Source organism: Lynx canadensis, chromosome D4, assembly GCF_007474595.2.
Source record: "Lynx canadensis isolate LIC74 chromosome D4, mLynCan4.pri.v2, whole genome shotgun sequence".
Classification (NCBI taxonomy): Eukaryota; Metazoa; Chordata; class Mammalia; order Carnivora; family Felidae; genus Lynx; species Lynx canadensis.
Window position 1 is genome coordinate 30,324,916 of NC_044315.2, and position 26,960 is coordinate 30,351,875.

The 26,960-nt window shown below is 39.4% G+C and overlaps 1 protein-coding gene across 1 annotated transcript; it reads right to left on the reverse strand.

Moving 5' to 3' along the window:
- Nucleotides 1-416: 416 nt before the first annotated feature.
- On the reverse strand, nucleotides 417-26,960 carry ZNF367 (zinc finger protein 367). Its single transcript, XM_030294158.1, has 5 exons — nucleotides 26,205-26,960; nucleotides 9,898-10,048; nucleotides 6,740-6,859; nucleotides 5,502-5,640; nucleotides 417-2,958 (listed from the first exon to the last, which is right to left on the reverse strand). The coding sequence occupies exons 1-5, from the start codon at nucleotides 26,619-26,621 to the stop codon at nucleotides 2,736-2,738; spliced, it is 1,050 nt and encodes a 349-aa protein (XP_030150018.1). The 5' UTR covers nucleotides 26,622-26,960; the 3' UTR covers nucleotides 417-2,735.

Below are 26,960 nucleotides of genomic sequence, written 5' to 3' on the forward strand. Positions count from 1 at the left end.
CCCAGCTGCGCTATTTCGGCTGCTCAACACATCCTGAATATAAATGAAATGAAATCCCAGGTCCTGATCACCCATCAGGCCTAATATAGAGCTGGCAATACTATCCACACCAGTGTATTTTTAACATTGTAATAATGAACCAGATGAGGAAGTTAAATTTACATCTATAATCTAAAAGGCCATAATTTTAAAGTAAAAAAAGCAATCTACACTATGGTGTCTACTATGCTGAAAAGATACCTGAGATGAGCTCATACTGGAATGAAGTAGAAAATGCACCAAATAATAATGATAGAAGAACACAGGGCCATAGGTGACATTTCTACCTTTTCAATTTTTTATATTATGGTTATTGTTGACAGGAAAACAAATTATAAAGGGTTCAAGAATGAACATGTACTTTAAACTGTAAATTAAAATAAATTTTTATTCAAAGCATCTTTTAAAATTACAGCATGTTTATTCTTATGCTGTTATCTCTGCCAAACTACATCTTAGCCATATGAAGCATAAAACACTTCAAAAATTTGAATGTAAACCACATTTTTAAAACAAAAAGCAGTCTTAACATACCTCAAATTTTAGATGCCAATGTATTTTTTCCAAGCATATAGCTTATATCAAAAAAGAACATTTTAAATATTTCTATAGTATGTAGTTGTAATAATTTCTTAAACTTCCAATTATACAAATAAAAAATGTTTGCGAATATAACTATTATAGTTGACAAAAGCTGACCAAGAAACAAACAAAAACCCTTACTTTTGAAGACTGTAAATTTTATTATCTGTGAATTGACAAGTATTTGTATTTTTAAAATTCCTACTGCCCTTCCTTCTTTAGGTAAGTTCATCAAATTTTAAATTTCCCAAGACTGATGAGTGTTGCTTTTCACAGTTCATTTAAGTCATATTTGAGAGCAAAAAATCTAGAGAAAATGTTGAAACCTAAACCAAGAAAATTCAGATGCTACAGTCTCTCTCCCTGTGCTTATAAGTGCTCCAAGTTAAAATTCTATATACCAGATTACAAACAAAATTCTCAGACCATTACAAATATAAATTCTCTTATTACAAAAAAAAAATCCCTCAAGATTTGTAATTTACTGTACAGAGGAATTACATTTTTAAAGTATGTCCTCGTTCATACACATTATTTGTTACTATCATCTCTCACACTTTTGCTTCCTTCCAAGACATTTACATACCTCCCCTTCCCCATGGCTAGTATTTTAAACTATCTGTGTACTGCAACACACTGGGATTTTTGGATAAAGAAGCCTACATTTTAGATAATGTTTAAACTACATCTGTAGGCTACTACTTCAAAAAAAAAAAAAAAAAAAGGCGCTGAAGAGCCCATATTGCCCTCTATTACTCTTGAGGTCTACTCCAATTAAGCAATCTATCAAATTACCATGCTATGCATGTTATTTAGTTTCTGCTTAAAACAAAAGCATAAATGATGGAGGTTTATGCCTACATAAAGGAGGTGAACTGCTCTGGTCTTGATTTTCCTGTTCATGCCTCAGTACATAAAGTGGTATTTAAAAACTTCATCTATTTGGAAAAATGGCTTAAAACCACCACACAAGTTAACACACTTGCAGCTGAAACTATTCCAGAAACCTACTTATTTGAGTAGCTAATATTTTCTGCAGTGTTTACCTGATAACTAAATTTAGTGAACACAAAATAGCTTGGCATGTTATTCTGAAGAAAAGCAAGAAGGTGGCTTTATGCACTGAAAATATAAATAGGAGGCTTCCATTTGCTAATAATTCTAAACAAGCAATACAATTAAAATTTAGTGTTTGCTAACAGAAGATCTAAAACAGTTCACTACAAAACAACCCTGTAGGTGTCCCTTTTATTAATAAAAATCCAAGTGCCAAATCTCTTACAGGGCCCATAATATATATATAAAAAAATACCAATTACCAAGTTACCTAGACTTTGCAAGATTAATCACTCAATTTCAGCAAATGAGAAATATGCAACGTGCAAAAGCTCCCAAGTTAACATAACAGGGATGCCAAGTGCTTTTCAAACCTGAACATCAGAGTGAGCTGTTAAGCCTCAGAAAGACAGAATAAGACTGATATTATCCAATTCTGAAAATTCTCAACTATTGTGCATCTTGCCAAGATCCTCAAATATCTCTTTTCTTCCAAAGTCCATAACTTAGAACATCTTCCAAAATAGTCAGTTTTCCACTTTTCATTAGGCACACTATTTTGCAATTTAAAAATCTATATCTTACACACATATCTTATACTTTCTGGCTTGCCTCAGTGTTTACAGTATTGTTAAACATACTAATATACATTGTTAAAAAATGATCTTATAAATAATCTATTTCAACGTTCTTTGGCTACATGTACCATTCTGTTTTTTCATACAAGTGTCTTATTCAGAAAGTGCTTCCTGTGAGAACTGCTTCCAATGAATGCATTAAACTTGCAAAATCTAGCTTCCCACAATATGTCCTTTTCTACCCTGTACTAGAAGTCCCATATTTACAAAATATTTTAAACTTTACAACAAATCCATTACCATATAAAAAAAGTGCAATTCTCTCTCACCCCATATTCTGGGGCAATGACATTCTTCATAAGTTTCTACAGAATAGCAGCCTATGATAAGCAAATAAGGTGCTTAGCTTATGCCCAAGGATCTACTTTTTAAGTACGCTGGGCAGTACTTTTTTGTACAGTGGCAGAGTCAGTGTCGAGGCTACTGGCGGAGCGGCGCCCCGGTCAGGTTGGCGAGCTCTATGAGAGCAAGGGCTCCGTGCAGACGCTCCCGCTGCTCTTGCAGCCGGCGCTGGGCACCGCGCTTCTCGTCGTCCTCCTCGTCAGATTGAAGGTACTCCAGAGGGTCCTGCTGCTCCTGATCAGCTTTCTGCACGAGCTTCCCTTTCAAGGTGGGGGCACGCTGCTCTCTTGTCTCCCAATACCTACATGAAACGCATGCACATTAGCTATTTGTATACACGACCTCCTCAAACCTTTACTTTTCTTTAGAAAACAGGTTACCACAGTATTGTTTTCTGTGTCTTAGTTTATAAAGTTCTAAAGTGATTCATATACTTTACATATATTTCCCATTATAGAGGGAAAGTTGAGGCACACACTCAGATTTCCAAAATCAAAAACTGGCAGTTCTGGGTCTTATACTCAACTCTCTAATCATAGGTTTTCACCAATTAACTGCCTTTAAGATCATATGTGAAATGGACTACAGTAAAATACACAAACAATAGAACAAATGTTGTCTGTCAATTACACCTCAATAAAAAATTAAACAGAGTAGAACAAATAATCATTAGAAAATTAGTTATCCTATTCTTCTGACAGTTAACTATAAGAAACTTTAAACCCACAAAACGTGACAGATTAGTGTCTACAACACACAGAGCTTATTCAAAAATCTAAGAGGTACCATGATTATTCTATTACAAAACCAACTGATAATTCACAAGAGAAAATATTCTACCTTTTGGTAACTAAAGAAAGGCACATTTAAAGAACAGTACCACTATATACAAAAATGTCCCATATCAATGCTCATATTAGCTTTATTTGTAATGGCCAAAAACAACCCAAAAGCCCAGCAATAGGCAAATGAATAAACAAGCTGAGGTGTATCCATACAATGGTGTACTATTCAACAGTAAGAAGGAATGAACCTAGGGTTATATGGTGACAGATGGTAGCTACACTTGTGAGCCAGCATAATGCATAGACTTGGAGAATCGCTATGTTGTACACCTGAAACTAATGTAACATTGTGTACCAATTATACTTCAATTAAAAAAATAAACTAAAAAAAGAAAAAGAAATAAACCATTGATAACAGTCAACAACATGGATGAATCCCAAAATAATTACACTGAATAAAAGAAGCCAGACAACAGAAGTGTATACTGTATGACTCCATTTGTATAAAACTGTAGAAAATGCAAACTAGTTTATAATAACAGAAATCAGATCAGTCTGGGGAGCAGGGACAAAAGTGATGACTTACAAAGGGGCATGAGGAAACTTCTGAAAGTGACAGATATGTTCACCATCTTAACTGGGATGATGGTTTCACAGGTGTATACATATGTCAAAATGTATCAAATTGTACACTTTATTGTGTGCTGATTACACCTCAGTAAAGCTGTTTTTAAAATTATACAAAAATAACACAACTATTAGATTTCAGGAAATCCAGACATCTCAAACCTGGAAAAATTTGGGCAATACTCAGAGATACAAAAAAAGAAATGCAAACAGTTCAGTATGACTTGAAGGACAACTTGGAACGAAGAATGGCAAAGAAGTTCAACAAGGTCAGCAGGGACCACCAGGCAATGAAGGACTTCGAATCACATGATACCGGGTTTAAACTTTATACTGAGTAGAATCCATTAGTCTGTCATTGAGTAGATGGGAGAATGAGAGGAAAACACAAAGATGACCAACAAGTTTCTGACTTGAGCAAAGTTAGAGCTCATGGGGTGGCAGAGGCCAGCCAGGAGCAAGAGGGAGGGAGGAAGTGACGCAGTAATCCAGACAAGCAACACCTGTCTAAGTGGAGCTTCTGGTCTAACAGGGATGACAGACACTAAACGAATAAATAAATGTGTGATGAAGGTTTTGAAAAAGAAAACACACTGTGTTATAAAAGGATCTATTAAGTCGGTCTAACCTTGTTTGTTCTGGAGGTTAGTGAGCAGGTTAGGGAAGAACTTCCTGACACAATGTTTGACCTCAGTAAGAAATGAAGAATGAGTAGTGGCTAAACGAAGAGGAAAGCAGCATTCCGGGCAGAGGGAGCAGGGGGCACAGAGCCTGCAAGCCACAGTGAGGGTGGTGCTGACAAACAGGAAGGCCGGGTAGCTGGAGACAGGTGCAAGGCCAGAGGGAGGCAGAGCTAAACAGCACAATGAGGGATTCCAGACTTTTCCTTAGTGCAGAGGAATCTGATGAAGGAGGGGGTGCCCCGAACAGCCAGTGCTGGTTTGCACACAACAGATGACCAGATGACTCCTTAAATCAGAATACCTTTAGAGATACTTTTGCATGCTGGCCCCCTTGTTGCCATTAAAAAAATTCAACCAGGTGCTTTTCAGACTTTACTTTAGAAGAATCTCTAGCCTATATCCCAGGAATAATCAGCACCTAACTGATATGAAGAAAACAAAGACAGGCTGCACAGTAGAGTACAATTCATATAAAACAATCTTTAAGAATGAGGAAAATTCTTGCTTTTAAAATAAATTGTGGTCTGGGCACTCAGACTAATTAATATCGTGTACTTATTTTCTATTGCACAAAGATCCTCACACCACTCCTAACAATTCTGTGGTTTAAAGGAATAAAGCACCATTTCAAGTTATTTTATAAAATATGTATAAAAGCAACTTATTTAAAAGGAGAGAACTGTCAAAGCTCCCAGTGTCAGCCCATGTGCAGGGCAGTACTGTGCAGTGGAGTGCAGGGAGAGCCTTACTTCGCCAACCACTCGGCGGCAGCCTGGTTGTCCACAGCCTGGTGCTTACTGAGAGCGTCTGTGGGCTCCTCCCGTTTCAGCCTGGCATAAGGGTGCTTCGGACAGTGGCGGTTTGCATGGGTGAATCTGCTTAGGCAGCCTTCAAAACACAGAGGGAAACACTTATCAGAATCTGGACATCCAGCAGATGTGGAAAATGTTCATTTTCACTGGTATCCAAGAAAAGTGAATTAAGACCATGGGATTTAGCATTCTGTAACTTGGAGGAGAAAAAAAACAACCCTAAGGAGAAGCAAGTAGTGCCTTCACCTTTTGGTCATGGCAATATAAATGCATCAACCCCACCAGAAAGTGATTTATTAGCAAAAATGATCAAAACCTCTGACCCAGGAATTCCATTCTTGGAATCCATCATAAGGAAACATCCCATAAGATGAACAAAGCTTTAAGGAGGAAGCCGTGTCCCTCAGCTTTGTTGGCAACAAACAAATTTTAAAAACAAATATTCAATATCCAACATTGAGACAATCATAGTGTATATGCTTACGCAAATGAAAAAGCATATAGACATTCATAACAACTGACAACAATCAAGAGAACCACACAACAGCAGCACAAAACTATACTGAATTTCAGGTATAACTATGTAAAAAGGTGCATAAGGAAAACATCTCAAGAAATGTGATAAGAGATTTAGAAAATCACTTACAAAAAGTGGTAAGAAATTACTAACAGTGGCAGTAGCAAGATGGTAAAATCTCCCCCTTTGTTGAAAATTAAGACAGTGATGTATTTCTTTCCATTTAATAGTTGAAAAGTTTAAAATCAATTAAAAGCCTACTCTAAAGGCTGCTTTTACTTCTATAGATCTTTCTACCACCTCTACCTAAATCTACTATTTTTTTTTCTTTTTTTAAGTAATCTCTCCACCCATTGTAGAGCTCAAACTCACAACCCCAAGATCAAGAGTTGCATGCTCTGCCAACTGAGCCAGCCAGGTGCCCCCTGAATATACTACTACTTTTAATTACCTTTTAATATTTTCACCTAGAAGGAATATTTTATTTAAAAATCAATTATTCCCAGAAAATGAGCATGGATTTCAATTTAGAAAGAGAACTTATGATGTTTTATAAAATTTACATCGAAATCTCTCCTCCCAAAAAACTTAAGTAAAAGATATTTTAGCTTTTAACTCACAACCAGTTCTTACATAAACTTAACTCTTAACACCATACCATTTTCTGAACAAACAAAAGGTTTCTCTCCGGTGTGAAGACGCTGATGTGTTTTGAGCTGTCCGCTTTGAACAAAGGCTTTTCCACAGTCCGGATAGTCACACAGATAGGGCCTCTCACCTAAGTAGACAAATAATATATATTATTTCTGAGACAATCATGTAAGAAGAGAAAGGGACAGAGAGAACTGACCTCCATATAGGTCATGACTCCAAAAACAATAAAACATGTCATAGCCTCTACAAAGCTGCAAGTGTTAATGCTAACAACAGCGCTTCCATGCTCCCAAGTAGCTATCCACTTGAAAGCAAAATAATATTTTCGTTAGGCCTTGAGCTTTTAGGCTCCCAGGTTCAAATCCTTGAAGTTATCTTCGGCTTATCCTGTCATTTTTCTCCCCATAATCCAAATCACTAGCTCTTGCTAATTCTTTTTTTTGTTGTTGTTTATTTATTTTTGAGAGAGAGACAGACAGACAGCACAAGCAGGGGAGGGGCAGAGAGAGAGGGAGACACAGAATCCGAAGCAGGCTCCAGGCTCCGAGCTGTCAGCACAGAGCCCGACACGGGGCCCAAACCCACGAACCGAGAGATCATGACCTGAGCCGAAGTCAGACGCTGAGCCACCCAGGTGCCCCTCTTGCTAATTCTTTAAAATGTCTCCCACTCCTGATTTCCCATTGCAACTTCCCCACCCCTCCCACCCAGCAGGAACCCTAGCTGGCCTCTATTCTCCACCCCTGCACAGTACTTCTGGAGTGAATGACATAGAACATTTGCTTTTGTCATACAAACTACCTCCTAAATCACTCCAAACCCTACTACACCCCTTGAACAGCTGAAAATTATCTGCTGACTTTTCAGTGGTCCCCTAATATCTGCACTATAGCTACTGCATAAGAGGGCAGGGTTTAACTTTACTTCATTCCATGAGATTCATTCCATCCACAAGGCAGTTAGTTCCTCATGTTGTACTCCTTGAAAATCCAATCTTCTCTGCCCATTCAAATGTTCCCAGTCCTGTAGGCTCTCTCAGTGAATCTCCTTGTACCTCCCTGCTACCTCCAAATAATTGAACTATGTATCCCTTCACTACCTCATAATCCACTGTTATTTATGTATCCTGGTACTCTCCTGACACAAAGATGTATAATACTTTGTATTCCATTGCAATTCATATATACAACACAGTGCTAGGCTTGAGAAAGTGCTCAAAAATATTGTTTAACCATAATTAAAATCATTTTTTGAAAAGTCATTCTGTGATCAACAAGTATGCACTGGTCCTTCCAATATGACTCAATTAACAGTAACAAGTACTCCCTTAATTTCTCATTATTTAGAAATGTACCAAATGATTGTGATAGACACGCATTAATAAAACAGGGGTATGGGGGTATTTAAAATAGTAAGAGATGGGGCGCCTGGGTGGCTCAGTCAGTTAAGCAACCAACTTCATCTCAGGTCATAATCTCACGGTTGTTTGTGAGTTCTACCCCCAAGTCGGGCTCTGGGCTGACAGCTTAGAGCCTGGAGCCTGCTTCAGCATCTGTGACTCCCTCTCTCTCTCTGCCCCTCCCCCACTCATGCTCTGTCTCTGTCTCAAAAAATAAATGTTTAAAAAAAATTATTAAGTTAATAAATAATAAAATAGTAAGAGAAAGTTTTTTGCAAACCATATACGTACTACTAGAGCTTAACCATACCATGGAGATCTTGGGCTCAGCCCTCTGGCATACAGCATAGTAGGCCAAGGCCTGAAAATATAGGGTGACACATGGTGGACTGGTGGTAGATCAGGCCTGAGACTCAGGGATCTTATCATTACACCACATGGTCCCGAATCTTATCTACACTGGCAATATGTACTCTGTGGCTTGTGAACCAGTTATCTGGGGATATTTCAGACCAATTAGATTGAAAATAAATCTGAAAATTCTCAAAATCATGTATTTCGTTTTGTAATGGTTTTACTGAATGGTTCCTAAAGTCAAAAACCTCTTGGCCACCTTAGTTTGTAATAATTCAAAATTAAAACTTTACCTTTTTTCAGGGATTTAGCTAAGAAAACTATATTCTAGCATATTATTAAAATGTATCTTTTCAAAAACAAACCAAAAAACCAAACAGGTGGTGACATAAACACTGCAAAAAAAATAGGGAACTAAGCCTTAACAGCCCAAGTTCTAGACTGGTACTGCCCAATGGAAAGAGAATAGGAACCACTTCTAGGAACCACATTAAAAAAAGCAAAAATAAACCGGTGGAATTAATTTTGATTATATATTTTATTTAACCCAATATATCTAAAATATAATTTCAATATATAATCAATATCAAAAGTAATTAAGGACATTGTTTACTCTCTTTTATTCATACTCAGCATAGTTTACACACATTGCCCATCTCAATTTAGACTAGCCAAATTTCAACTGCTCAAGAGCAGCATGTGCTACGGTATCTGCCAGCACAGCCCTAGACTTAAAGGTATGGGAGGCTGTAAGGCAGTGGTCTTTACTTTTCTTGATGCCTCAGTTTTATCATCTGTAAATTATTAAATACCATTATTATAACCATAAAGCTCCTTCTTCTGGGGCCAACTTTCTCTATGGAAAGAACAAGGGCTCTTTCTATGTTATTTCTTTGCTCTCTATATGGTATTTAAAATTTAAGTATAATTTCTCTACACAAATAGAGATATGTGATAGTCCTGGGATAACTACCTATAATACATTTAATTCTGAAAAATTATACTTCACCTTAGATTAAATAGCTAGGTGAAACATTCTGATGGCACACTGGGGATTCTAGTAATTCTGCTAAAAACTGGACACTGTTTTAGTATTTGGCCTACAAATCAATCTTATCAATTACACAGACAACTGAAGGGCATGTCAAATATTGACATTTAAGTAGGCAGAATGATAGAATTCAATTTAGCAATAATATTCCTATGACAACTAGATTAATTACCATGATACTTTTAGAAGTCACATGGTACCAATGCTGAGAAAACAAGTCTTTCCTACCAAAAAAGAAACCGACTATACAGTGCCTGTCTTAAAAAACTTCACAGTAAGGAAATATAAAGCAACTAAAATATTAATTTATGGGCCCAAACATCAGATCAGCTTTTAGTAATACTTCTGCTCAACTTACCTGTATGAGTCCTTTTGTGAGCCTGGAGTGATTTCTCCCGTGGAAACACCCTATTACAGATGTTACAACGGATTCTGCTGGATGAATGCTCTCCTTCATTTATTAAATCCCGGACAGTATCTGCTCTAGGTCTACCACGTCGGATTCCATCCTATTAACAATTTGTATAAACGTTAATGTAATTTCTTAGATCCTCTCATTAAAGTAAAATATCACAATAAATCATTTTTTAAATCTTTCTTGAGTGACATCAGTGAATATAGTAGAATAGGTAGTTCCAAAGGCCCATCCCTCCACAGATCACTGAAAAATTGAGAAAAAACTGTCAAAATCACCTTTATCACAACTCCAGAAAACAGATTTACAGGGAACACTGAATCAAAACACAGGCAACCTAAAACAATAGGAAAGCTTTGCAGTATTTTTATTCCCTGCCCTTGCCTCTCCCTGACCCCCACCAGTGATCTTGAAGAGCCTTCATTCTCACTCAGTCCCTGGCTCCACAAAGAGCAAAGCAGATTTAATTCTAAAAGAATTGTGTTTGTCTGTTTTGACCTGTCAGGGTGCTACTTGAAGAACTAACACAAGGTGTTTGTCTTTGTTTGACCTAACTCAGAACTCTCTCAGGGCAGTAAAGTGGCTAAACAGAGCCGCTCAAAACCTTGTAAGGCTAGGAGCACCTGGGTGGCTCAGTCGGTTAAGCGTCTGACTCTTGATTTCAGCTCAAGTCATGATCCAGCTGACTCTTTGGTCCAATTCTTTGGCAGCTCTGTGTTGGCACTGCAGAGCCTACTTGGGATTCTCTCTTTCTTTCTCTCTCAGTCTCTCTGCTACTCATGTGCGCATACTTTCTCTCTCTCAAAAATAAACAAACATAGAAAGAAAGAAAGAAGTCACCATCTTTAAAAGAGAGAGAGAAAAAAAAAAAAACAAACCTTGTAAGGCTTCAATAATAACTTGCTGCCACCAGGGGCAAACGTTTCAATTGAGACAAAAGGACACATCAAAAGCCCGGGAGGAAAAGCTGGAGGGAGAGTTTCTTTGGGTAATTAGGGCATTGAAAATTGCCCTGGTATCCTAAAGATAAAAATTTAGAAAGCCACCGACTTGCCCAGGGCAGGAAGCATGCTCAGAAAAGACCTGAAAAGACCCTAAGCTGTCACCTCTGATCCTCAGCTAGGCACAAGCAGGAAATGAAGGCTAAGACAGAGTTATAATGAGTGTAAGCATTGAGAGAAAGCTACAACACAGAGCCATCTCTGCAAAGTCAGGTATTTGTTCCCTTTCAGTTTTTGGCTACAGGCATTCAAGGCAATCTCTAGCAATCTCTAGCTGAGAACAAACACAACAAATGAGTTTACAAAAATAGTTTAGAAAATTTGCAAACCAGGAGAACCTGGGTGGCTCAGTCAGTTAAGCTTCTGACTTTGGCTCAGTTCATGATCTCACAGTTCATGGGTTGAAGCCCTGCATCAGGCCCTGCGCTGATAGCTCAGAGCCTGGCACCTGTTTCGTATTCTGTATCTCCCTCTCTCTCTGACTCTTCCCTACTCACTCTCTCTCTCTCTCTCTCAAAAAAAATAAATAAATAAACATTTAAAAAAATAATAATAAAAAAAAAAGAAAAGAAAAAGCAAATTTACAAAACAAGTAACTACAACCCCCAGCACACAACCAAACCAAACTCTGGGGAAACAGAAGAATCTGATTTCCAGAATCACCACAGTAGAATATTCAAAACATCCCATTCTCAACAAAATATTACTAAACATGTAAAGACACAAAGTATGGTCCATACACAAGAGATATTCACAGAAACAGACCAAGAGGAAGTAGATGCAGGTCTAACTAGACAAAGACTTTAAATAAATGGTCTTAAATATGCCGAATGAGGTCATGGAATCCATGGACAAAGGACAAAAGGAAAAACGGAAGAACATTGTTGCAACAAACAGAAAATATCAATAAAGAAACAAATTATAGGGATGCCTGGGTGGCTCAGTCTGTGAAGCATCCAACGCTTGGTTTTAGCTCAGGTCATGATCTCACGGTTTGTGGGTTTGAGCTCCACGTTGGGCTCTGTGCTGACAGTGCAGAACCTGCTTCAGCTCCTCTGTCTCTCTCTCTGCCCTTCCCCTTCTCACACACTCTCTCTCAAAAATAAATAAACATTTTTAAAAAGGTGGGGAAGACACTTGGGTGGCTCAGTTGGTTAAACATCCAACTTCAGCTCAAGTCATGGTCTCACAGTTCGTGAGTTTGAGTCCAATGTCGCAGGCTCTGTGCTGAAAGCTCAGAGCCTGGAGCTTGCTTCAGATTCTGTGTCTTCCTCTCTCTCTGCCCCTCCCCCACTTGCACTCTGTCTCTCTCTCTCAAGAATAAATAACCATTATTTTTTTTAAAAATTATAAAAAGAAACCAAATAGAAATTCTGGAGCTAAAAAAAAAAAAAAAGTATGATGACTGAAATGGAAAAATTCACTAGAGAATTTGAATGGCAGATTTGAACTGGCAGGAAGAAAGAATCAGCAAATTTGAAGACTAGTCAATTGAAATTATCCAGTCTGAGGAACTGAAAGAGAAAAGAATGGACAGAGCCCAAGATACCTGTAGGACATCAAGTGTCTTAGTCCATTTGGGCTGCTATAACAAAATACCACAGACTGGGTAACTTACAAACAACAGAAATGTGTTTCTCACAGTCCTGGAGGCTGGAAAGTCCAAGATCAAGGCACCAGTATAGTCAAGTGAGGGCCCTCTTCCTGGCTCACAGATGGTAGCCTCTAGCTATGTCTTCACATGGGAGTTCTCTGGAGCCTTTTTCAGAAAGGCATTAATCCCTGTCAAGAGGGCACCACCCTCATGATACCACCTCCCAATGGCCCCACCTCCTAACAGCATCATCTTTTGGCAGTCAGGATCTCACCACACAAACTTTGGGGTGCATAAACACTCAAACTATAGCATCAAGCATACCAACATACACATAATTGGAGACCCAGAAGGCAAGAAAGAAATGGGCAGAGAGAATATTTGAAGAAATAAGGGATGAAAACTTCTCAATTTTGATAAGACATAAGTGTAAACATCTAAGAAGCTTAAAGAACTTCAAGAAGGATAAACGCAAAGAAAGATCACTCTGAGACACATTAGATCAAACTGTCAAGAGACAAAAGGCAGAGAATCATGAAAACAGGAGAAGCAATTCATCAGTTACAAGGAGTCCTCAAGAAGATTAAAAACTGATTTCTCAGGAGAAACTACAGAAAGCAGTAGGATGACATGTCTGAAGTGCTGAAAAGAAAAAAAGTCAACCAACAATCTTATATCCAACATGATTATCCTTCAAAAATGAAGAAGAAATTAAGACATTTCCAGAGAAACAAAAGTTGAGTTCATGGCTAGTAGACCTGCCCTACAATAAATCTAAAGGAAGTTCTTCAGGCAGAAATGAAAGGACACCTGACAAAGTCAAAGCCATACAAAGAAATAAAGAACCCCAGTAAAGGTATTTACATAAGTAAATACAAATGCCAAAAGTATTGTATTCAGGGCTTGTAACTCTTCTTTTTCTCCTATATAATTTAAAAGACAATTGCCAGGGGCACCTGGCTGGCTCAATCAGAGGAACATGCGACTCTTAGATATTGGGGTCATGAGTTTGGGCACCACATTGGGTGTAGAGATTGCTTAAATAAATAAACAAACAAACAAACTTTTAAAAAAAAGGCAAATGCCAAATGTATTTTAAAAATTATAAATCCAGGGGCACCTGAGTGGCTCAGTCAAACATCTGACTCTTGATTTGGGCTCAGGTCATAATCTCAGTCAAGCGTTCAAGACCCATGTCAGGCTCTGAGCTGACAGCATGGAGCTTGCTTGGGATTTTCTCTCTCCCTGTCTCTCTGCCCCTTCCCTGCTTGCACTTTCTCTCTCAAAATAAATAAATAAACTTAAAAAAAAAATTATAAATCCGAGGCACCTGGGTGGCTCAGTTGGTTAAGCATCGACTTCAGCTCAGGTCATGATATTGAAGTTCTCAAGATCAAGCCTGCCTTGGGCTCTGTGCTGACAGCTCAGATCCCAGAGCCTGCATCGGATTCTGTGTCTCCCTCTCTCTCTTCCCCTCTCCTGTTCATGCTCTGTTTCTCTCAAACATAAATGAGCAATGAAAAGAAATTATAAATCCATGTTAGTGGGAACATAATGTAAGAATATGTAATTTGTGACTATAACAAAGAGGGAGAGACAGAGCTGAATAGGAGCAGAGTTTTTGTACACTATTGTAGCTAAGGTGGTTATTAATTCAAAATATATTGTTTTAAGTCTAAGAGATTAATTGAAATTCCCAGGGCAGCCAGTTGAAAAAACAAAAAACAAACAAAAACCCTAAAAATCAAGAAGAAAACAAGATATGAAAATAGTACACTACAAAGAAGGCAGTGAGAGGAACTGAGAAATGAAACAGGTAGAAGACATACAGAAAACAGATAACAAAATACCAAAAGTTCTTCCTTAACAGTAACCACTTTAAATATAAATAGATTAAAATCACCAATTAAAAGGCAGAGATGGGCAGAATGGATTTTTCAAAAAACAGTCCAACTATATGCTGTCTCCAACAGACTTCTTTCGATCCAAAAACACAAATAAGTTAGAAGAGTTAGAAGAGAATAGCATGGAAAGGAGGGGCTCCTGGCTGGCTCAGTTGGTAGACCATATAACTCTTGATCTCAGTGTGGTGAGTTCAAGCACCACCTTAGGCCTAAGGCTTACTTACAAAAAAAAGAACGGAAAAAGGGATAACAATTATAAACACTCACCTAACAACAGAACCCCCAAAATGCATGAAGCAAAAATTGACAGAATTGAAAGGAGAAAGAATTCAAAATAGTTGGGGTCTGACTTTTAATAATAGATAGAACTAGACAGGTCAACAAAGATATAGAACACTTGAACACTCTAAACCAACTAGACCTAACAGACATATATAGATCACTCAAAATACACAGCAAAATATACATTTTTCTCAAGTGCACATGGAATATTCCCCAGGAAAGACCATGTGTTAGGCCACAAAGCAAGTAACAATAAATTTTAAAAGACTGAGAAAATCATCCAAAGTATCTTCTGTGACAAATATGGAATGAACCTATAAACCAAAAACAAAAACAAAACTGGAAAATTCACAAATATGTGAAATTAAACAATGCAGTCTTAAACAGCAATGGGTCAAAGAAGAAATCACAAAGGAAATTAGAAAATACTTTAACACAAATGTAAACTAAAACACAACATGTCAAAACTTATGGGATACAGTTCTTGGATTTGAAGGCTTCATAGAAGATAACAATGCTACCTAAACTGATGTGCAGATTTGGTGCAATCCCTATTAAAATTCCAAAGGCCCAGAAATGGAAAGTGATCCTCCAACTCATGTAAAACTGCAAGAGGCTCCAAATAACAATATTTAAAAAGAACAAAGCAGGACACATACGTCCCTATTTCAAAACTTACTACAAAGCAGCAACAATCAAGACAGTGTGGTACGAGCCTAAGTAAAGACACACTGAGACAGAATTGAGAGTCAAGAGATAAACCCTTATTGGGTTGCCTGGGTGGCTCAGTTGGTTAAATGTCCACCTCTTGATATAGGCTCAGGTCATGATCTCCCGTTTGTGAGTTCAAGCCCCACATCGGACTCCATTCCAACAGTGTGGAGCCTGCTTGGGATTCTCTCTCTCTCTCTCTCTCTCTCTCTCTCTCTCTCTCTCAAAATAAGTAAATTAAAAAAAAAAGAATAAATAAGCTGGACTTAAAATGAAAAAACATTTAAGTATCAAAGGACAGTCTCAAGAAAATGAAAAGACAACCTTACAGAACAGGAAATTAATATTTGCAAATTATATCTAATAAGTGTCTAGTATCCAGAATATGTAAAGAACTTTTACAACTCAACAAAAAGACAAAGAACCCAATTTAATGTGTAAAGATCTTAAAAACACATTTCTCCAAAGTAGTTATACAAACGGCCAGCAAGTTCATGAAAAGATGCCCAACATCATTAGCAAAATGCAAATCAAAACAATTATAAGGTAAATTACATCTCAATAAAATTAATTTTTCAAAAAGCACAATAAGATACTACTTCACACCAACTAGATTATACTCAAAAAAAGAAAAAGAAAAAAATAGGAAATAAAAGTGGTTTTTGGCAAAGAGGTAGAGAAATTGGAGCCCTCAAAATCACTGCTGGTGGGAAAACAATTTCAGAGTATGGTACAATGTCATAAACATACACATACACAATGGAATATTTTCAGCAATAGAAAGGATACATGCTACAAGGTAGACAAACCTCAAAAACAGTATGCTAAATGAAAGAAGGCAGACTCAAAAGGCCAAATATGTAGGATTCCGTGTAATGGAACTTCCAGAATAGTTAAGTGTACAGAGACAGAACTCAGATTGGTTTCCAGAGATTGCATGCAGTGGAGAATAGGAAGTAACTACTGAGGACAAGGCTTTCTTTTGGGGTAATAAAAATATTCTGAAACTTGATATAGGTGGTAGTTGCACAACATTGTGAATTATTAAATGTTACTGAATTACATTTTAAAATGGTTAATTTTGGGGTGGCTCAGTCAGTTGAGTGTCCGACTTTGGCTCAGGTCATGATCTCGCCATTCCTGAGTTCGAGCTTCATGTTGGGCTCTGTGCTGACAGCTCACAGCCTGGAGGCTGCTTTAGATTCTGTGTCTCCCTCTCTGTCTCTGCCCCTCCCCCGCTCATGCTCTCTCTGTCTCTCTGTGTCTCTCTCTCTCTGTCAAAAATAAATAAACATTAAAAAAATTTTTAATGGTTAGTTTTATGTTATGTGAATTTCACTTCAATTTAAAAAAAAAACTAAGGAAATCTGAATACACTATGGATGTTAGTTAATAACAATTTATCAAGCTGGTTCATTAATCGTAACACACATACCATACTAATTTAAGATGCTAGCAACGGGAAAACTGGGTATGTGATTTATGGGAACACCCGGTACTATCTTAACTTTTCCATACATCTAGAACTAATCTAAAATAAACATTCACTTGAAAAAAAAAAACCTTCTCATTTCCCAGGTAAATTAAATTTTATACATACAAGTTACATGAAAAAAAATCATAAAAGGATTATATACAACTACAAACAAAATGAAGATGTTTTTACTGCCTACAATATAAAAACTTAAAGCCTTCCAAATCCTTAAAAACATCAGGCCAAAGCCTTGATGGATAACAATAAGCTCCAGCAAAATTCCATTCCATCAATTTTCACTTTGAAAGAAAAGCTCAATCTCAACATGGGTGAGTTTTCTTAAGGATAAGTCATGTTTAAAAAATTCTTAGATATTAAAATCCATTTCCTTAACAGTCAACAGGTGGAAGCAATCTAAATGTCCATTGACAGATTAAAAAGAAAAAAAAGGTGGTATTTACAATACAATGGAAAATTATTCGGTCTTAAAAAAAGAGAATCCTGCCATGTGCTGTAATGTGGATGAACTTTAAAAGGGCTACGCTAAGTGAAATAAAACAGTCACACACACACCACAAATTCGACAGGATTCCACCATGTGAGGTATCGAAACTAGTCAAACTCTTAGAAAGTAGAATGGTGGTTGCTAGGGACTATGGGGAGAGAGAAAAGAAGAGTTCAATGGGTACAGAGTTTCAGTTTTGCAAGATCAATAAGTTCCTGAGATCTGTTATACAACAATGTGCATATAGTTAACACCAAAAAACAATTAAGATGGTAAATTTTGTTGTTTTTTGCCATACACACACCCCAAAAAGGAATGTGGAAAGGCAGTATGTGGAAAGGCACATAAAAGGCACAGTGGAAAGGCAGATAATAATAGTGTAAAAATATTCACTGCCCCTCTTCTCACTGTGGGTACCAATGAGGCAAACTTGACCATATGATTTGCTTTGGCCAATAAAATGTGAGTGGAAATTATATGTATGACTTCTAAGCAAAAGCTTTAGAAGCCATCACATGACTCTTTCATCTCTCATTTCTCTCTGCCTTGAGACCCAAATGTCCCCAGGTAGGAGATGTTCCTTCGGGGTCCCAGAATGATCAAGACAAGGTGCATACCAGCACAGGACAGAACAACCCTCACAGGACAGAACAACATGAGTCATGATCAGGCTGAAACTGGGATTTCCAAAGTCGCATTCTGCACCATGCTCCAGCCTAAGCTAATTGAGGCACTTTGTTAATAAATATTTGCTGATGGGATAAAGATCTCATCAATTCTTTTTGATATCAAAATTGACAAAAGAGGCACATAATTGATGTATTTCCTTAACCTTATATAACTCTTTTAGAAGTTTCCATTTATAATGAAGCTAGGAATTGGGAAGGTCCTACCTGGACCCTGACTTAGTGCAAATTAGCAAATCAACTTGTAGCAATTACTGGTCATTACCAAATACTTTCACCTTCACCTTTACTCCTTGGCTGGGACTCTTACTAGCTACACTTTGCTCTAGTCTTGCTTACTGAAACTGTTAATCCAGAGTCAGCAAAGATCTAACCAGGAGTAAAACTAGAGAATCCATTACCATCATTTATTGAGTTACAATAATTGGATTGTTGCTGGTAATGTTTATATGATGAATAATTGGTTTAAATCTTGTTTTAAAAATGTAAAATGCAAAATAAATAAATAAATAATCAATCTATGATCCATAAAAATAGCAGGTGATTTTGTTAAGAAATGGAACATGAAATTAGGTTAATTAAAAACCTTAGTAATATAACTCCTCTGCCATGAAAGGATCTTTTCCTAATATTTTTTAAATACATAAAAATAATGCAAATGCAAAAACAAAATGATACTAGACCACTTCCTTACACCATACACAAAAATAAACTCAAAATGGACTAAAGACCTAAAAGTGAGATGTGAAACCATAAAATTCTTAGAAGAAAACATAGGTAGTAATTTCTTTGACATTAGCTATAGAAACATTTTTCTAGATGTGTCTCCTAAGGCAAGGGTAACAAAAGCAAAATTAAACTATTGGGATTATATCGAAATATAAAATTTTGCCCAATGAAGGAAACCATCAACAAAATGAAAAGGCAACCTACTGAATGGGAGAAGATATTTGCAAGTGATATATCCAAAATATATAAAGAACTTATACAACAACACCCCAAAAAAACAATCTGATTAAAAACAGGCAGAGGACTGACCAGGGCGCCCAGTTGGCTCAGTCAGGTATGCATCCAATTCTTGATTTTGGCACAGGTCATGATCTCACGGTTCATGAGTTCAAGCCCCACATTGGTCTCCAGTCTGGCAGTGTGGAGCCTGCTTGGGATTCTCTCTGCCTCCTCTCTCTTTCAAAAATAAATAAATAAACTTAAAATAAAATGGGAAGAGGACCTGAACAGACATTTTTCCAAAGACATAGATGGCCAACAGAAAAATGAAAAGATGCTCAACATCACTATTCATCAGGGAAATACAAATTAAAACTGCAATAAAATACACTTTACCCCTATCAGAATGGCTAAAGTCAAAAAGAAGTAACAGGTGTTGACATGGATGTGGAGAAAAAGGAACACTTTTGGTGGGAATGCAAATTGATACAGCCACTTTGGAAAACAGCATGGAGGTTCCTCAAAAAATTAAAAATGGAACTACCCTATGATCCAAGAATTCCACTACTAAGTATTTACCTAAAGAAAACAAAAATACTAATTCAAATAGATGCACCAAATATGCACCTCTGTTTATGGTAGCACTATTTACAACAGCCAAGATATGGAAGCAAACCAAGTATCTATCCATAGATGAATGGATAAAGATATGGTATACACACACACACACACACACACACACACACACACACACACACACAATGGAACGTTACTCAGCCATTAAAAAGAATGAGGTCTTGCCATTTGCTACAACATGGATGGACCTAGAGGCCATAATGCTAAGTAAATACATTACAGAAAGACAAAAACCATATGATTTCACTCATGTGAAAGTTATGAAACATAACAAAGGAAAAAAGAGACCAACACAAAACAGATTCTTAAATACAGAGAGCAGCCTGGATGGCTCAGTCGGTTAAGCGTCCGACTTCAGCTAAGGTCATGATCTCATAGTCTGTGAGTTCAAGCCCCACATCAGGCTCTGTGCTGACAGCTCCGAGCCTGGAGCCTGCTTCGGATTCTGTGTCTCCGTCTCTCTCTGTCTCAAAAATAAATAAAAACATTTAAAAAATTAAAAAAACAAATACAGAGAGCAAACTAGTGGTTGCCACAGGGGAGGTAGGTAAGAGGATGAGTGAAATAGATAAAGGGGATTAAGATTACACTTATCTTGATAAGCAATAAGAAATGTATAGACTTGTCAAATCATCATGCTGTACACCTGAAACTAATAATACTGTATGTATTTAATTTTTAAAAAGCCTTAGTGACACAATTACTCCATGATGAAAGAATCTTTTCACAGTATTTTTATTTATTTATTTTTTAAATTTTTGAGAGAGAGAGTGCACACACACATGAGCAGGGGAGGCTCAGAGGGAGAGAGAGAATCTTGAGCAGGATCCGCACCCAGCGTGGGCCCAACTCAGGCTGGATCTCAGGACTCTGGGATCCTGACCTGAGCCAAAATCAAAAGCTGGACATCTAACCAACGGAACAACCCACGTGCCCCTTCCCAGTATTTTTAAATACATAAAAGCATACTGTTGCCTCTATTATAATTTGAAATAACTCACTAGTTAATATCAAAATTTTTAGATTATCCATTACTATCTTCTGTTTCCATTAAAAAAACAAAAATAATACAAAACAAAAAATTGTTTTCAATCATGTCTAACGGGGGTTTGAGTATTTATAAAGTTAACAATTTGTTGCTTCCCCGCCTAAATCATATATTTGCAATTTCCAAATGAGAAATAGAGAGCTAAAAAAATAAATAAAATATAATACAACATCCTAGCCATATACAGGTTAAGGCTTCACTAAGTATATCATTTCAACTGTGAAAATTAAGCAAGGTAAGTAATCATCTTATGCCCTAAATAAATAAAGAGCATCTTTTTTTAACCATACATACAAAAATGAGCTGCATTACTTAAAGGTCCTTTTCATTTTGGCCTTAGCAATAAGAAAACTATGCATGTAGGTACATTCTGACAATAACAGAGTGTTAACTAACTCCTCAGCAATCCAGTATGCCTGGAGTCTAAGAGACAAATCTTGTCAGGATTGCTTGATGGCTCACAAGAGAAAGTTAAGTTAAAAAGAAATTCAACAGGCACCTGAGTGGCTCAGTCAGTTAAGTGCCCAACTTCAGCTCAAGTCATGATCTCACAGTCAGTGAGTTTGAGCCCTGCATCAGGCTTTGTGCTGACACCTCAGAGCCTGGAGCCTGCAATGGATTCTGTGTCTCCCTGTCTCTCTGCCCCCGTCCTTCTCACACTCTGTCACACAGAAATAAATAAACATTTTAAAAAAAAAAGAAGTTTTTAGTTCTATAAAATATTTTTTAAAAATTTTAAAAACAAATTCAACACATTATTTTGTGGCATCTCCTGCAAAATAAGCTACTAAAAAGAAGCAAAATGATTAAATTACAAAAAAACACTTGCAAATTTTGGTAATTTATTTAGAGAGAGCACAAGATCATGCATGCAAGGTGGGAAGAGGGGCAGAGAGAGACAATCATCAGCAGGCTCCACGCTCAGCACGGAGCCCAATGCGGAACCCGAAGCAGAGCTCGGTCCCACGACTCTGGGATTATGAACTGAGCTGAAATCAAGAGTCCAAAGCTCAGCAGAAGGAGCCACCCAGGCATCCCTAAATTTCATTTTCAAGACAGACTTTCAGTACCACCAGATGGTAGATTAGCAATTTTCAAAGTGTTTTCTGAAATATATATGATAAATGTTTTGAGTTTTCAACGTTTATTTATTTTTGGGACAGAGAGAGACAGAGCATGAATGGGGGAGGGGCAGAGAGAGAGGGAGACACAGAATCTGAAGCAGGCTCCAGGCTCCGAGCCATCAGCCCAGAGCCCGACGCGGGGCTCGAACTCACGGACCGCGATATCGTGACCTGGCTGAAGTCGGACGCTTAACCGACTGCGCCACCCAGGCGCCCCTTGAGTTTTCAATGTCAATAACTATCTTTAAAAAGTTATTTAAGGGGCCCCTGAGTGGCTCAGTCGGTTAAGCATCCAACTCTTGATTTCGGCTCAGGTCACGATCTCACAGTTTGTCAGTTCAAGCCCCACATCAGGCTCTATGCTGACAGCACAGAGCGTGTTTGGGATTCTCTGTCTCCCTCTTTCTCTGCCCCTCTCCTGTTCTTGCTCTCTCTCTTTCAAAAATAAATAAACATTTTTTTTAAAGTTACTTAATAGGGGCACCTGGGTGGCTCAGTTGGTTAAGCATCCGACTTTGGCTCAGGTCATGATATCGTGGTTGGTGAGTTCAAGCCCCGCGCTGGGCTCTGGGCTGACACCTCAGAGCCTGGAGCCTGCTTCAGATTCTGTGTTTCCCTCTCTCTCTGCCCCTCCCCTGCTCATGCTCTGTCTCTCTTGTCTCAAAAATAAATAAAACATTTAAAGGGGCGCCTGGGTGGCTCAGTCGGTTAAGCAGCTGACTTCGGCTCAGGTCATGATCTCGCGGTCCATGAGTTCGAGCCCCGCGTCCGGCTCTGTGCTGACAGCTCAGAGCCTGGAGCCTGTTTCAGATTCTGTGTCTCCCTCTCGCTGACCCTCCCCTGTTCATGCTCTGTCTCTCTCTGTCTCAAAAATAAATAAAACGTTAAAAAAAAAATTTAAAAAAAAAGAAAATCTTTACAAAAAAGTTATTTCATAAATTTGGGTTATTTCTCAAGCCACTTAGAATAATGTACACATTTACCTAGATTTTACAGAAAGTTATACTCAAACTGGGTGAGGACAAACCTAAAAGTCCTTGGCACATTTTTATACAAAGTAAAATTCAAATAAAGTGCACAAATATAACCTAGAAGGAAAAGAAAAATAGGTCTCAGAGAAAGGCATGTGGACCTTGACAAGAAAATGAGAAAAATGTAATTGATCATATTTCCCTTTTTAAATTCAGATTTAGATCCAAATTTTCTTTAGCTATAATATCTGCTTCCTCATTCTATCTCCCACCTTGCCTCACCTGCACAACTTTCCAAGTCTTAATTTGCATTTGTCAATTGTATTGTGTGTTCCCTCATAAAGCACCTCAGTTGAGAAACATACATGTGTAAACAATGTGTATTTCATATGTCTACCATCATCAGCTTACTACTAAAAAAATAATAAACCCCTAAAGTCAATTCATACATGATATATACAGAAGCAATACCACATAGGGATTAAGAACACAGGCTCTTGAAAGTGCCAATCAGTTCTGCCACTTACCATACTATGTTAACTAAACAATCTTGGAGACTCTTTTCTCTAATTCCTCCTTGTTCTTTGGATAAACAAGGTTAATTTAATTAAGGAATTCAAAAGCCCAGCAGTTTGCTGTGCTAGGCAATAAACTGTAGCCACTACATTAACAGGTTATGTTTAACATCGTGGTGATCAAAATTATATGTACTAATCTGCTATCTGTAAGACTCTATGCAGTGTTCAGGTGACAGAAAGGCAAAGTGGAATAGGCAGCTGGCAGGTCCTGAAGAGTGAATGGTATCTGAGGCTATGCACAGAGAAGCCAAACACAGGTCCAACAGTGAAGAGTAACCTCATGAACATAGTCTGAGTAGATAGGACACAAGGTGCAGAAGCTTGGAAATAACCTAAGGGCAGAGAGAAATTAGACCTGCACCCTCCCCTCCACTCCCCTCTCAGAATTCACAAACTGAGAGAAGATAATGCTAATATATAATTATACTCCAACAGTGCGAAGCAATCTTGTGATGATGGGCCAAAATAAGTTGGTGGATGGTGGATGTTCTCCCCGCAGGCAGAAAAGGAAGCTTAGGGCAGGAACAAACAAGAAAGCTGGCAAGAGCTGACACTTAGTGTGAAGGTCTCAGATGTTAACACCTGCCCTTGGGGAGGGGGGGCAGTGGCAGACAATAAACGAACAGACAATAAACGAACACAAATGTTTTTCTCAAACTCACAACTGTTATTGCCTCTAACCTGTATACTGAGAGAAGGGACTGGGGGAAACACGTTACTGGTGTCCTATCTTTCCGTAAACAGATTCAGTCAGCATGATTCACCCGTGTAGAGATAAAGAACTACAAGTACTTTAGAGAAACAAAACAAAGTAAAGGGGACTGGAATTCCCTACCTTTAGTCTAGAACTGATTACAAACAAAACTAGTTACCATCCTTAAATAAAGGTATATTCCAGACCTTTCCCCTCAAGATGGAAAAGCTAAAATGAATGAATTTTTGCAGCTGTAGCTGATTGCTTCACTGATTAAAGGACAAATTAAAATCAAGTCATCTAGTAATTCTGAAATATGACTGTGTGAGAAAAAAAGTGAAATATAAAACAGCCTTTTTGCTTACATATTCTTCAAAATTTCTGGTATATTTTACCTCTAAAAAGAGGTGGAGAAAGAGGACCTAAAATTTAAACCCACGCACTGTGGGCAACTTTTATATAAGGTTTGTTAAGATAAGTCTATTTTAGGCCAAAATGAACATACCTATAAATTTCATTTATCTATTATAACATTAATCTTCTTGGATAATCCAAAATTAGATTAGTAAAATAATAAATGCAAAATATTTTACGAGTACCTGTGCACTGCATGCCTTTATGGTTCCAACTATATAACCTAACTTTTTTTTGTTTCCTTTTTTAAAGACTAGGTATGTTAACACAGGAAAGTATCTAGGCTACCCAGCCATCTCACTAAGGGCTACCTAGAGACAGCAACAGGGATTGTTTCCTTCACAAACTCACTCAGCACTATTATGAGTATTTTCACTGCTTGTCCTTTCAAATTTGTTTTAAATTTCTACTGAAGTGCAGCTTCAAGAATTACAAGGGTGTCAAACACAGAGTTTTATAATTCTGTAGTTCTTTAATAATAATAATAATGCCATTAGTAACAAAGTATATCAATTTCCTCTGGGCTCAAAATACATGGAGTTTCAACATCTTTGTTACTGCATGTAAAATCATGACCAAGTTAAACTTGTTTCAATTTGTAGATACGGTATTTGCCAATATCCAGGCACTTATCCACTAATTTACGGTTTTTTCTTCAGTAAACTGCTTATCTGACATAGCCACTTAACAAATAGAACCTGAATATTAACCTTGTATTAGCACAATTCATTCATTACACAAATATTTACCGAGCACTTTTATTCAGCATTTGGAGTGTGAGGAATTAAAGTTGAACAGTCTTCCAGAGAAAAATTATCCCGGCTCTCTAGCAGCTTACAGTCTATAGAGATAAGTATGTCAGCAGAGAGGCACCCGTGAACACAAGCTTCAGGACTGCGAGCCACAAAAACTACCATAGTCCCAGTGTTCCCACTACCTAGCTGTAGGACCTTGAGGAGGTCCCTTCACCAATCCCTCTAAGGCTTAGCTGCCTGATCCATAGTAAGCTTGAACCAGGTAGTCCTATCTTTCCCAGCTCTCAACAGTCCGAGCGTAAGCATTTCAAGGTTAACAGCTTCCCATTCCACTGCGTGCTCTCAGCCAACTAGCAAGGTGGTACGCTGGATGCATGAAGGGCAGTGAGGGCCCACTTCCGCTATGGAAGATTGCCCTAAAATCCCTTCTCGCTCTTCGGCTATCTCTGCTGGACATCTTTAGTAGGGCCGGGTTATCTGCATTGATGGAGGAATCTGAGCAAATCCCTCCCGTCCAGCACCCAGAGGAACAGCTGAAGGCCCGCATCCCTTCGCTCCCTCTCCGGCCAGAGAAGACTCAGCGGTCGGCCCAGCGTCTGCAACGCGAGTGGGCCTCCTCCGCGACCCCAGGCTGCGCTCACTGCACCTGCTGCTGGGTGGCCTCGGGTCTGCCCGCCACCCCTCCGCTAGCCTCACGTGACCGTCCCCCCCCCCCCCCCCCCCGCGAGGACCCGTTTTTTGGCGCGCGGCAGTGACGTCAGCGTCCTGTCACCCGCCACGGCCCCCGCCGCGGCCAGAGGCGACCTCGCGTTTTAAACTCGGCCCCGCCCCGCCCGCCGCATCCGCGGGCACGGCCGGCTCCCTGGCCGCGCCGTTAACGGGCCTTGGCTGCCCCGCGCCCCTCCCACCCGCCCGCGCCGCTCACCTTGAGGTGGCCGCTGTCCGGGCTGCTCGCTTCCTCCTCGTCCTCACCTCCCGAGGCGGCGGCGGCGGAGGCGGCGGGCGGGGGCGCGCTCCGGCCTCGAAGCCCCGGGTGCTCGGCGGCGGCGGCGGCGGCAGGCAAGGCGGCCGAGGCGGCGCCCCCCGCGGCCCCAGGGCTGAGTGTCACGTTGTGCGCGTTCTCGCCCCAGCGCCACGGGTACACCATGAAGTCGCTGAAGCCGGGGCTGGTGGGGATGAGTGGCGGCGGCGGCTCCGGCTCCCCCCCGCCGCCGCACGTGGGCTTGATCGGGGTCGTCCTGATGACCGACACCAGCACCCGCTTTGGGGAGTCGTGGCAGAAGATGACGGGCGGCGGCTGCGGCGGGTTGTCCGCCATCGGCGCCTCCATGCCCCGGATCATCGCCCGGCCCCGATCCGCAGCTCCGGCAGCCGCACTCCCTAAGCCCCGGCCTGGCCCTTCGCTCCGCTCGCCCGCGCTGCTGCCCAGTCGCCGGCGCTCAGTCCCGCCGGCTCATGGCCGGCGGACGTTTCCCGGAAACCTCTTGCGCGGCGGCCAGCGAAGCAGCGGAGCGGCTCGGCTGGCACCGGGCGGCCAGCGCCAGACCCCCAAACCTGAGTCAGGCCCGCCCTCCGCTCTTTGTACTCCCCAACGCAGGCTGCACCGGCGGGAAGCTGCGGGCGGCCTGCCTCTCGGTGACAGGAAAGCAGGACGTGCTGCGCCGAGCCCCCGAAAATAACA